We start from the raw sequence: 12112 nt of genomic DNA, 5'->3' as shown, positions 1-12112 counted from the left end.
CATTCTTGTTTGGGATTCCCACTCTGTGCCGGGTACGTGACAGCCATCATTCCCTTCACTCCTTCCAGGAAAGAGGAATTATCATCTCCATTTTGCAGTTGATGAAACTGAAGCTTAGTGAGATTAAATGACTTGCCTGTGGTCAGAGAGCAAGTTAGCAAGAAAGTCCAGACTCCAATCCTCAGAACCAACCTGGCTGCAAAGCCCTGTCTGGGTTCCTCTCCACCTGCCTCCCCCACCCGAGCCCAGCATGGGATCCCAGCTTCTGCACTGCAAGCTGGAGGCCCTGGGCACACCCCACTGTCCGCAGAGCCCCCCACGCCCTGCATCCCCACTGGGCTGAGTGATTGTCCTCACCTGGAGAGTTTTTCTGCCCTTCATGCTTGATTGCTTGCTGGTTCCTTTCTTCTCCAAGTGGCCACTTCAAGGAGTGGAAATCAGGGCGTCTGCCAGGCAGCCCTGGGGAGCTCCCTTCTCCACCCACCTGCGGGGAGCCTGTCTGGGCTGCATAATTAAAAAGCCAGCTCTTTGTTCTTAAAACAGCCAAATCTGTGGCTTCCACAAAGGTCCTGCACACCCTGCAGGGAAGAACTGGTGCCAGGGGCTCACCTTGCCCCAACCACCTGACCTCGGCTTCTCTGAGTGAGAGGAATCCAGGACGGTCGTGGGCTGGAGAGAACAGCCCTGGCCTGAAACAGGGTCAGGGCTGATGGTTGGCATATGGAGGGGCAGGTGGGGGCAGAGGAGTGATGCCAGGGAAAGGAAGGGCCACATGGAGCAGAGAGCATGGCTGAGTGGCGCTGGGAACATCCCACCCCTCTTGGCCCATAAAATGGGAGAGCCAGTCTAAAGTGGAGAGCAAAACCACTGCCCTGCAGGGCCAGGCAGGTGAATGAATGAGCACACCAGTCCTTGTAAACCAGCCCAGAGGCGGCAGGATTTCTGCCCACGGGCTGGTGGGTTGTTCTTCTTGCTTTGGACGCTGAGGTCAGTGGCGGGAACTGAGCAAAGCTGGAGCCTGCATGTTACACCAGAGGTATCCAGACCAAAAGAAGAAATTAGAAATTCAAGCTCAGCAAAGAAAATATGCTCTGGGCCAGGGCCAGCCGGCAGGTTGCCAGCTGGCAGGTTGCCAGCTGGTAACTTGTGCTCTAAATGACTCTGGGTTACCTTGGAGGTCAGATGAGTAACAAGGGACTTCCTATCATTTAGCTATTGGTAATATGTAATAGCTCGAACCTGGGCTTTGGAGGCAGAAATACTCAGATTCAAATTTTGCTCTATCTCTTACTGAATGATTCCTGCAATTATTTAATCTCTCCATGCCTCCCTTTTCCCGTTTCTAATATGGGGTTAATAATAGAAGTGTCTGCCTCACACCACTGTTGTGAAGATTAACTGAGGTTACTATATCAAAATTGCTATATATGACAAGCTCTCCTACTGGTCGCTATGATTATAAGTAATTAGGGGCAAGTTTCCTTAGGGCTGGGTAAACTCTCAATAGGCCCCAAATCTAGCAGAGTTTATCATCACCATCTTTATTTATTTATTTTTTTTTTGAGACGGAGTCTTGCTCTGTCGCCCAGGCTGGAGTGCGGTGGAACGATCTTGTTTGGCTCACTGCAATCTCCGCCTCCTGGGTTCAAGCGATTCTTGTGCCTCAGCCTCCTGAGTAGCTGGGACTATAGGCATGCACCACCAAGCCTGGCTAATTTTTGTATTTTTAGCAGAGACGGGCTTTCACCATGTTGGCCAGGCTGGTCTCGAACTCCTGACCTCAGGTGATCCGCCTGCCTCGGCCTCCCAAAATGCTGGGATTACAGGCATGAGCCACCGTGCCTGGCCCTAACATCACAATCTTCTACTCATAATTATTGTTTCTCCTAAAACTACTATATTAAGTGGGAAACTAAATGTGATTTAATTTGTAATCCAAATTTTTTTTGCATGTACATGAATTCCCAAAGCAAGGGGAAAAACACCTATGTCAGATGAAGCGATAAACAGAGATGCCAATAACATTGAGCCACCTCAAAGAAAAAAAAAACCTCAGATTTCTCTACCCCATGCTTCTGGCACATTTTAGCCAAAGGAGCCTAGACCCCAAAAACAGGGAATAGAAATGAACACATATTGAGTGAGGCCCTGCTTTGGAGGCAGACAGCCTTCAGTCCTAACACTACTCCTGCTAGCTGCATAATCTTGGATAAGGCACTTAACCGCTGGGCCTCAGTTGCCTCACCTGCAAAGTGGGGATAATAATAAGGCTTATCTCACCCAGGGGAAGGGGCTAAGGAATAAAAATCATGTATGTAGAGTGCTTTGTATCTAGTAGATGCTCAATAAATGGTGGCTATTATTGTTTCTCTTGTATCCCTTTCACCTGAGGCTCACCACTCGTTCCTGTCAGTGAAGAACTGGCCAGCCTTTTACTAATAACACATCAGCCATCTCTCAAAGCATTCGAACTCCACAAAAACACGGTTCAGTACTATTCCATTGGGTTCCAACCACTCCCTTCATTCTTCTTAAGAACCTACCATTACTGTCAAAACACCAATTTTCCCAATATACATATTTGCCAATCAGTTCTATTAAAGAAGTATAATAAATGATCTGCATTGTCCAATTAATGCCAGAGGCCCAGCTCATGAAAGAGATGGGAGGACCCATCTTCTCTGATCCAATCCAGTCTTATTTGGCCTGTTGTAGCTTGGAAACAGAGACGAATCTGCTGGAACCACTTGGCCTCTGATGAGACTCTTCGGGAAGAGATTTGCTGGAAACATCCCAGTATCAGGCTGAATGACATGCTTGCTAAGAGATGGTACACAGTGGAGACTGGATGCTCTTGGCTACTGCCATGTTTGGGCTCTCCTGGGTATTGTAGGTCTTAATCCTGAGGCACTGGCTGAAGAAAAAAAACCAAATGAGCCTGTAGCTGTGAGCTGTCCCTCTGTGTGCTCTTTAGGAGGCAGCAAGTCTTCCCAGGGATCCACAGATTCCAGCGCAGTTTCCCAAGTACCATCACAGTTCTCCACCCATTTGAACTTTCCATTACCCCAGGAAGATGGGTAGACAGCTCCATATTACAGAGAAGGAAAAACAGAGGTCCAGGGAGGTTTAGTAACTTGTCCAAGGTCACCCAACTCATAAGAGGCATGCCCATTGTGGAAAATCATTAAGAATAGAATCTACACATTTGGAGATTTGGGCCGATTCCACCCTCAGGAATCTCAGTGTATTCTGTTCACACACTGAAACCAGTAGGGTGCTATGTGGAAAGGAAAACAGTCTGTACTGTGGCCGTTCTCCACGCCAATAATTAGTGCTGGTCAAATCTGGATCAGGTAAATTTTGCTGAGATCCCCCTGCCCTCTGTTCTGTACTTGCGGCCGTCACCTGCGGATGATGTGTGCTGTGGCAGAAGTTCATATGGGCAGCGGCTGGGAGCACAGTCCTCGGGGGTCGGATATCCTGGGTCAAGTCCTGGCTCTGCCTCTTACTAGCTGCATGACCTTGGGCAAGTAGCTTTACTTCTCCAGGCTTAAACATAAGAATAAAAGGAATAATCAGTAACTTTTAACAAGTGCTTACCACGTGCTACGTGTTGCCCTAAGCCCTTTTCTTGCATTCTTTCATCATCTCAACAACCCTCTGAGGTAGAATGTGTGTCACTGTCCCCATTTTACAGATGACGAAACACTAATATGGAAATCCCAGTGCCCCTGAGGTGGTAAGGAAAATATATCCACAGAAGGGCTGGCTCCAGCTCAGTGCCTTTCAGGGGCCTTTACATAGGTCAGAGGTCAGCACACTTTTTCTGTAAAGGGCCAGATGGTAAATATTTTAGGCGTTCTGAGCCATACAGTCTCTGTCGCAACTCTGCCTACCATTGTAGCACAAACTCAGCCCTACACAATATGCTAATTGTGAGTGTGACTGTTTCCACTAAAACTTCACAAAAACAGGCCGTGGGCTCTATTGGACCTGTGAGCTGAGGGTGCTGACTCCTCTGCCTTAGGTGAATGGGTTCTCTTCCTACTTATTATTAGTGCCAATCTTGCTAAACTTCCATAAGTCCCCTCTCTTCCTCTTTTCTTCTAAGTGCCTGAGCCCAACTTCTTGGAAGCTTTTTGTCCCCTCTCTTCCTTTTTTTCTTTGAAGTGCCTGAGCCCGACTTGTTGGAGGGTGGACATGAGGTTGCAGAAGAAGATAAGGACACTGGCAATGGCGGGTGCAGCCTAGGCTGGGGGAAGCTCACTAGTTTCCATCAGCCAGTGAAGTGGCAGGGTGCCAGGAGGGACAGCATTTGGGTCAGTTTGACAGGGAAAAGGGTCCTGGTTCTCAAGAGCCAGGAGAGAGATTTGCCTGGGAGTGACCAAGACTCTAGGTCAAGGAAACAGGTCCAGACCGTTGGAAGCATTAAATGGCGGCACCAGTCAAGAGTGCCAGGTTAAGCGTTCGTCTGCAGCTTGGGGAAGATGCAAACACAAAGAAAAGTTCAGGCGGAAGTCCATTCAAAGAACTGGGCAAAGAAGAGGGAGTGGGAGAAGAAGATGTGGGTAACTTTGGACCTTGTCTACTGGTAGGATGGGGCCACTAAGATCCTGGCTGCCTGAGGCAGGGTGAGCTCAGGACTAGCCAAGAGCCAGGCCTGCAGCTGAGCCCAGATGAGGATGTCAGTAGAAACCCTCACAGAGGAAGCAGCCTGAGCCTCCTCCTCCTGCAGGAAGAAACGCAAAAAAAGAAAATGTCACATGCAAAGCTCATGGTGCCCATGGGGAGCTCAAGAAAGGCCTCTTGCTTAACTGAACCCTTCCATTCGATAGACATTAATTAAACATGTACTGTGTGCCAAACCATGAGGAGACAGAGATAGCACATATGCTCAAAGCTGTCACTGTTTACAAGTGAAATAAACAAATGCACAACTTGACTATGAGACAAAATGTTCACGGAAGCTCAGCCAAGCATGACCGCGACGGAGAAGGGTTCTGACCAAGGAGAGGCCTTTCAGAAGAGTTTCTTAGCCAGATACGAAGAATGATCATTTCTGTACTCTCCATACTGAGCCTGAATGGTCCCCTGCAATTTGTATAAGGATGAAGATTTGAAGATCGCTCTTTCTAGAACGCATATGAACATTTAAACATCTGAGGGCTTGTTTTCCTCTAAGAAGCATTAAGATCTCAGAGCTCCCAGCAGAAAAAGGAAACCTCTTAATAATGAACATTAAAAAGAAAAAAGGTCTTTTGCTCTCAGAGTCCTTCCTAGAGGTGGGCTTCAAACAAACTGTGTATTCTTCTCATCAAACGGCCTGAAAGAAAGCCTTTTCTTCTTCATAATTTCAGTTTTAAGAGAAGTCAGAAGCTGTAGAACTTTAGAAGGAATGGTTGTCAGTAACTAAACTCTAGCTCTATAAACTGGTTTTAAAAAACCCCAGGCTCACAAAGATAATAAAAAATGCATTTAATAGCATGTCAATATACAGTTTAAATGTGTAGTAAGTCTTCTGTTAGTCAGTGCATTACAGGGATAAAGAGGAGAAATTTCATTTGGAATGCACAGTCCAACGCTGGGTGTAGGTGCGGAGAAATCTTGGTGCTCTTACACTATTAAAATTCCGTTTTATGAAACATTACTCCAGGTGCAGGGCGCTGTGCCAGTGAGGGACTCATCTGGTCCGGTGTGCAAGCTACAGTTTTCAATTAAATTGTATACAAGTATTAACAAAAGAATAAAATTTATTATTCACAAAACTAAAGTGGTTATCATAAAGCTTACAAGAGAGTACAGCCTAGAACTAATGAGTTGAAAAACTAGGTTTAAAAATAATAAAACTTACTGGACAGTTTTGGAAAATGATATTATAAAACAACGAAAACAATTGGCACAGTTTAACCACCTAATTTCTAAGTGCACTTTGTAATGTTCCTTGCAAGCTGCCACTTTTCCCAGGATAATGACAAAAAGCTTCAGTCAGGTGTCACTGGCTTATGGTGACGGTTTTTTTTATTGCATTGCCAAGAGTGGATTTTAAGAAAAAACACTACAAAGGTTTCAAAAACCCTATTTATTCTCTATCATCAAAAATAGCAACAGGGGGACTTATACAACTTTTCTGTGAGTACCCACCAGTCTATTTTTTTTTCTTAAAAAAAATAGAAGTTAGTTAAAGAAAAATGATTTGGTTTTTAAAAAATAATGTAAGGAAACACTTAATCAGATAGCCCAAGGAGTCATCAGAAATATGTGTAGCAAGAAAGCTTCATTTTCGGCCCTCTCTGGCCTTTGCACATCTTTTACTAAACTAGAAAGAGAATGTACAGTACCAATATGTTCCCCAACCTGCTTGGATCAAATTGTTTGTTTTTAAACCCATTATTGCTAAACCAGAGTGTTGACACTGAGCGCCGAGGAGTCCACTCATAGAGGATAAAATTGAGAGGCTGCTTCCGAGGACTGGATCTCCACCTGGGCCATTTTGAACTGAGTGCACTGCAACCACTTGCGGAGGGCTGCCAGGCCAGCACTGCTCTGGCCCGAGCCCGGCAGCGTCCTTAGGCTGTGGTGGTTCACATGGTTCTGAATAGCCTGGAGGCGAAGCTGGAGTCCCGCAGATAAGTGCTGTCGAAAAAGGGCAAGAGGTTTTAGTTTATTTCTTTTCATGGGCAACCCAGGGAGTGTCAACCCGGGTGGCTTCTTGCAGACAGAACTTAGGCTGGGCTCAAGGGTTGTCTGGCCTGAAGAAGGCAAACTCTCTACTCTGGCAGTGCCCAGGGCAGGGGATCACACTGTGTTTTCTAGAGTCGTCCTGGCCGGAACCCATCATAATGACATGCCCACCTTGACGGACTCACTGCAATGAAAACATAAAGCTGCCACACCACTGCTGGGCTAACACATAAACGTGACCCCAGTGAACTGTTTACGACAGGGACCTGGGGTGGTGGTGAAGTGCCTGGGTTCTGCTGCCAGGCTCCCTGTATTCAAAGCCTGGCTCCTCTATAGGCGACTTTGGGAACAAGGTTTATTGGTCCGTGTTTGGGTTTTCTCATGGGTAAAGGGGGGATAGTGACACTTACTCAGGGGGTTTGTGTAGGACAAATGGGTTAAAAGAGTGCTCAGAACAGAACGTGGCACATGAAGAAGCTAGGATGATAGCTTCTCCTCTTTCTCCAAGCTTCTTAGGGAGTTCTGTCAGCCTGCTCCTGACCATCTAGGCAATCGCCACAGATTGCCATAAAGCCGGGAAAGGGGTAAGAGAGGCAATTTAAAATGCTTCAAGCTGAGAGTGCAAGAAACTCTCTTTTCACAGAAAAAACTAGTACCAAGAGGCAGTTTTCAGCGGTGCCCATGCCCCCGACGGCCGCCACAAATAGCACCAAGGCCGTAATCAGGACTCAAAGGCTGTGGTCATTGTTGACAGCCGCATTTTTCTCTTTTGGTGTCTGGGTACCCTGAGTTCATACCGCTTTCCTTCCACTAGCATCCCTCCCCAACTCAGAGAAGAAACTCAGCAAAAACTTTCCAGCTTTTCCTCCCATCCCCCCAACACTCTTAGTGCTACAGACAGGACCCGATTTGGATGGAGCAGGCGGCTGGCTTTGCCATCTTAAGTCAAGCCCAGTAACTCTGTTTGCTAGTCATAGAGTATGTTTGCCCCTACAATGACAAAGCACCACTCAAGGCAAAGCCTGGGGCTGGGAAATATATTCGGGCGGGATCTCCTCTTTTAGGCTGTGGGGCCCTCACCAAGCCACTCTTCCTTTTGGTCCTAAATTTCTTCATATATAAAATGAGGCAGTAGGTTCCTTGTAGCTCAATCCTATCATTTATTCAATGTTTTCCTTTCATAACAGAATTCTTCTCATGATAGAAAATCAATTTTAGCAACCAGCACACATCACTGAATGTGCCTAGGTATCCTCCAAGGGGTCGGTATTCTATTCTTTTTTTTTTTTTTTTTTTTTTGAAAGACAGGGTTTTGCTCTGTCTATACATACACGATCTTGTTATCTGCAAATAGTGACAGTTTATTTTTTCATTTCCAATTTATATTTCTTTGATTTCTTTTTTTAAAATAGAGACAGGGTCTCACTCTGTTGCCTAAGCTGGAGCACAGTGGCAGGATCATAGCTCACTGCAGCCTTGAACTCCTAGGCTTCCAAGTGATCCTCCCACCTCAGCCTCCTAAGTAGCTAGAACCACAGGTGCATGCCACCACACCCAGTTAAATTTTTATTCTTTTGTAGAGATGGGGTCTTGCTATGTTGCCCAGGCTGGTCTCCAACTTCTGGCCTCAAGCAAACCTCCCATGTTGGCCTCTCAAAGTGCTGGGATTACAGACAGAAGCCATTGCACCCGGCCTTAGCCTGTGCTCTCATCAGTGGATTGAGGCTCGCTCAGACCCTGGGATACTGCCCTCCACTTGCATCCTCACCAACCTCAAGCAGTAGGACAATGGCTTCTGCTGCCACCCCCTGACTGCAGAGCCCTTACCTGGCCCACAGGTCTCCTGCATTATCAGCCCTCTAAGGCCAGCAGCAGGTTGAATTCATCCTTCTCCATAGTAAATGGAGCATCAACAATCCCTAGGAACGTTATACGTTCTCTGCAGGAAACCGAGCTTCCAATCAGCCCAGGGAGTGACTTACCTTGATATTTGACTGAATCATTGGCAACCACATAGGTATCAGCTGTATGGAGAAAGACAAAAGCTTCATTATTAGTGTCCTCTATTCTCCCACAAAGCTTCACTCATTGCAAGGGAAAACAGGCCACATTGAATCCCTTTCACATCGCGCACGGACGTGGGCCCTGCTGCAGGGCTACCCGTTATCAGCAAAATGTCTTTCTGAGGCCAAACCCCGCTGAGCCAGTGGCATTTGGAGGTTAATAAGCACCCCATGAGTGCCTGAGATACACACTTTAGAGTAAATGACTGATTGTCTCTCAAAAGCTACCAAGCACAGGAAATTAAATGTGTATTTATTTAATTAAATCCTCACTTTCTTGAAATAGAATTTCCTCCACAGGATCTTTAGAACTGAGTGTCTGAGTGGAATGGCGACTCTATTTGCCTGTAGTCATTAAGAAAATTTCTCTGGTCAGTGGATGGAACACTTAAGTGAGCGAGAAAGACCACTCCAAGATGTCTGGCTGCGATCTGGAAGGTGGAATACAGCGAGACGGAGCCGGGTGTCTGCAGAGTGTGGGAGCATACACAGCCAAGCAGCAAGTCCCTGCTGGAGAACCCTGGCCCTCTGCTGCCTCTCTGACAGGCCCTCAACCCCTCTGATGTGGTCCTTCCTGGGAGGAGATCATAGGTGCCCTGGCCTGAGGACCTCCGGAAGCTGCTCCTTCTCTCTGCTTTGGGCCCTCCTCCGTGTTTCAGTCCTTTAGAATCTAAGTAAATATTCATGGCCTTGTGCATCCAGAAGTCGGAGACAGAATATGGCATTTCTCAAAGTGTGTCCCACGGCACTCTAATTTGGAGAGCTTTTAAATGGTGGAGGGGGACTCCGATCCAATAGGTTTGGAAATGTTAGTTTCTTTATTTCAGTACTTCTCAGATCTTTAATACACCAATATGCATCATATCATTTCGCTCCATATTCCTTCCAACCCTCCACTCAAATAAAGGAGTAGTGTTGTCATGGATTGAATTGTGCCCCATTAAAATCTATAATGAGGTCCTAATCTACACTGCATCAGAATGTGACCTTATTTGGAAATGGGATTGTTGAATATGTAAATTAGTTAAGATGGGGTCATACTTGAGTAGGGTGAGCCCCTAATCCAATATGACTGGTGTCCTTATAAAAAGGGGAGTTTGGACACATACACACAAACACACAGAAATCATGCTATGTGAAGATGAAGACAGGGACCTACAAGCCAAGGAACCCCAAAGACCCAGAAAACCACCAGAAGCTAGGAGAGAGGTCTGGAACAAATTCTCTCTCCAATCCCTTAAAAGAAACCAACCCTGCTGACACCTTGATCTCAGCCTTCTGGTCTCCAGAACTTCCAGGGAATACATTTCTGTTGGTTGAACCACCCAGACTGTAATACCTTTGTAGTCCTGGGAAGCCAGAACAAGGGCATTCCAGGAAGCTGAGAGAAGGCATGGCAAAGCTCATTGGTGGGAGTGTGCAGAGAGTCGGGGAGGGGAGACAGTCACGTGATGCTGACATGTGAGGCTCTTAGAAAACGGCCATGAAAAACAAGTTTAGAAAAGCACAGGCCAGGCCTTCACACCCTTAGCCCACCAGATGGCCCTAAATGCCAAATTAGGGGATCTGAATTTTATTCCAAATTCAATACAACTTCCAAAGAGGGGATGCTGTATTCACCAAGAGCAGAACAGTGCTCCAGACAGATCACTGTGGCAGCAGCCTGCAGATTAGGGTGAAGAAGGAGGCAGGGAATGGAGGCAAGAGCCACTGTGGAGGTTGCCTCAATGGTCCAGAGAAGACCAGGGACAGTTTCTAGGGATGGGGAAGGATTCCACCTGCAGAGACAAATCTTGAGGATCTGAGGATGAGTCTGCTCTTTCAAGTGAGGAAAAGGTCAAAGAAGAGGTAGAGTTTCTAACCTGGGCAAACTGGGGGACAGTGATGTAATGAACAAAACCAAAGAAGAAGGAGAGCTTTTTGGGATGGGGGACAGTATGTGAATGACCTCAGAGTTCAAAGTTAGTCATAGCCATAAGCTGCTGGTTTCATTGAATTCATCACATTTTCTTTAAAATGAACTTGGTGGAGTGATAAGCTGCATTTCTCTCTCTGTTTTTGTTCCCAAGGCTAAATCTGGCTGTTGTTTGACTTTTAACATTCTGTTGATGTATATAATTTGCTAATTTGACTTCTATTGACATTTACTCCTAAACATTCCTAAACATAGTGTTTCTGTTTCAGCTAGCTAATACTTGGTCCCTAACGTGAACACTGTGTTTAGAAATGGAGTATGGTGTGTATCAGAAAATGTAGTGAGACTAAAGCTGAAAATATCAGAAGATGCCACCCTCTCCATGCCTCCCCCTGTCCCCCAACCCTCATAACAAAACTGTGGGATTACAAAGGTTGGTAACAGATAAGGCTGTGCCCTCTGACCCTTACTATGACTGGCTCCTCTAGACATTCTGAATGGAAAAAAACTAATTTATCTAGTCTAACTGTCTCCCCCTATAATTTCTGCACAGCAAAAAGCAAGCCCTGGAGGGTCCTGATGTTACAGACTTTGTTGACCTTTGACTATTTAATATGGAAGTGGGCCCATACGCCTCTTGATATTTGGGAAATACCCAAACTAACCTCCTGTTAAGAATTGTGAGGGACTTGGGAAGAGTAGGGTCAGGGAGTACTGAGTACCCTGTCCCTGGGTGGATACCTTTCTCAGTGCTGCCACTGGGGCTAAGGGTCCATGTGAAGCAAGCAAGGGGAATAGTGATGTTGGTCTAAAAGGGTTTTTATTATTTCCCCATTGATGTAATCTATGACTATGTGATTCTAAAATATACCTGCAAGGGACCTTCAGGTTTGTGATTTGCAAATCACGTGACTAAAGGCATCCAGTTAAAGCTCATCATTATTGATGACATTATTTAACCCAGCCATCATCCTATTTCAGAAATGTTAATTTGACTTACTGAAGAACTTTCATTTTCATTCTCTTTTGCTAGTGATTCCTACAAATCTGTCAGTAAGAATTAGATGTGATTTATTTTGGGCTCTGCAATGTTATAATGGAGTAAAGTTGGTTGGGCTTTTTTTTTGCCCCCTCTTCAGAAACAATATCCTGAAAACTGAAGGACATTTAAAAAATAGGGTTTCACAAGAATATAAGTGATACCCTTCCTCTTATCTTGGTTCATGCTACAGAACAAATGGAAGACTTCCTGCCTGGTTAGACTGTACTCATTTCAATCCTGCTTATTCCAGCCCTCAAAATTAAAATTGGTGATGAAACTTTCTCTTTCAGCCAAGATGGAGTAACAAAGACCAGATTTACCCTCCTGCCTGGAACAACTAAAAATCCAGACAAACTATAAAAAACAATGTTTTTCAGGTATTGAGCATCAAGAAATGCAGGACAGAGATCA

General features: G+C 45.7%; 1 protein-coding gene across 18 annotated transcripts in view; it reads right to left on the bottom strand.

The window, feature by feature from the left end:
* Positions 1-2059: 2059 nt before the first annotated feature.
* UNC79 (unc-79 homolog, NALCN channel complex subunit) overlaps positions 2060-12112 on the bottom strand; it is a 280888-nt gene continuing 270835 nt past the window's right edge. For 10 of the 18 annotated variants that reach the window (XM_054530434.2, XM_054530443.2, XM_054530430.2 and 7 more), the window contains 3 exons: positions 8664-8705; positions 6481-6633; positions 2829-3549 (listed from right to left, as the gene is read on the bottom strand). In XM_054530434.2, coding sequence (XP_054386409.2) covers positions 3154-3549; positions 6481-6633; positions 8664-8705 — 591 coding nt within the window. In that variant the 3' untranslated portion in view covers positions 2829-3153. Of the gene's footprint in view, positions 3550-6273; positions 6634-8663; positions 8706-12112 lie in introns of those variants that run through there. The other 8 variants (XM_054530441.2, XM_024231534.3, XM_024231535.3 and 5 more) reach the window with 3 other exon arrangements.

The sequence above is a fragment of the Pongo abelii genome, chromosome 15 (genome assembly GCF_028885655.2).
Source record: "Pongo abelii isolate AG06213 chromosome 15, NHGRI_mPonAbe1-v2.0_pri, whole genome shotgun sequence".
Classification (NCBI taxonomy): Eukaryota; Metazoa; Chordata; class Mammalia; order Primates; family Hominidae; genus Pongo; species Pongo abelii.
The sequence above is the reverse complement of the archived record's forward strand: the minus strand, read 5'-3'. Positions and strand labels throughout refer to the sequence as shown.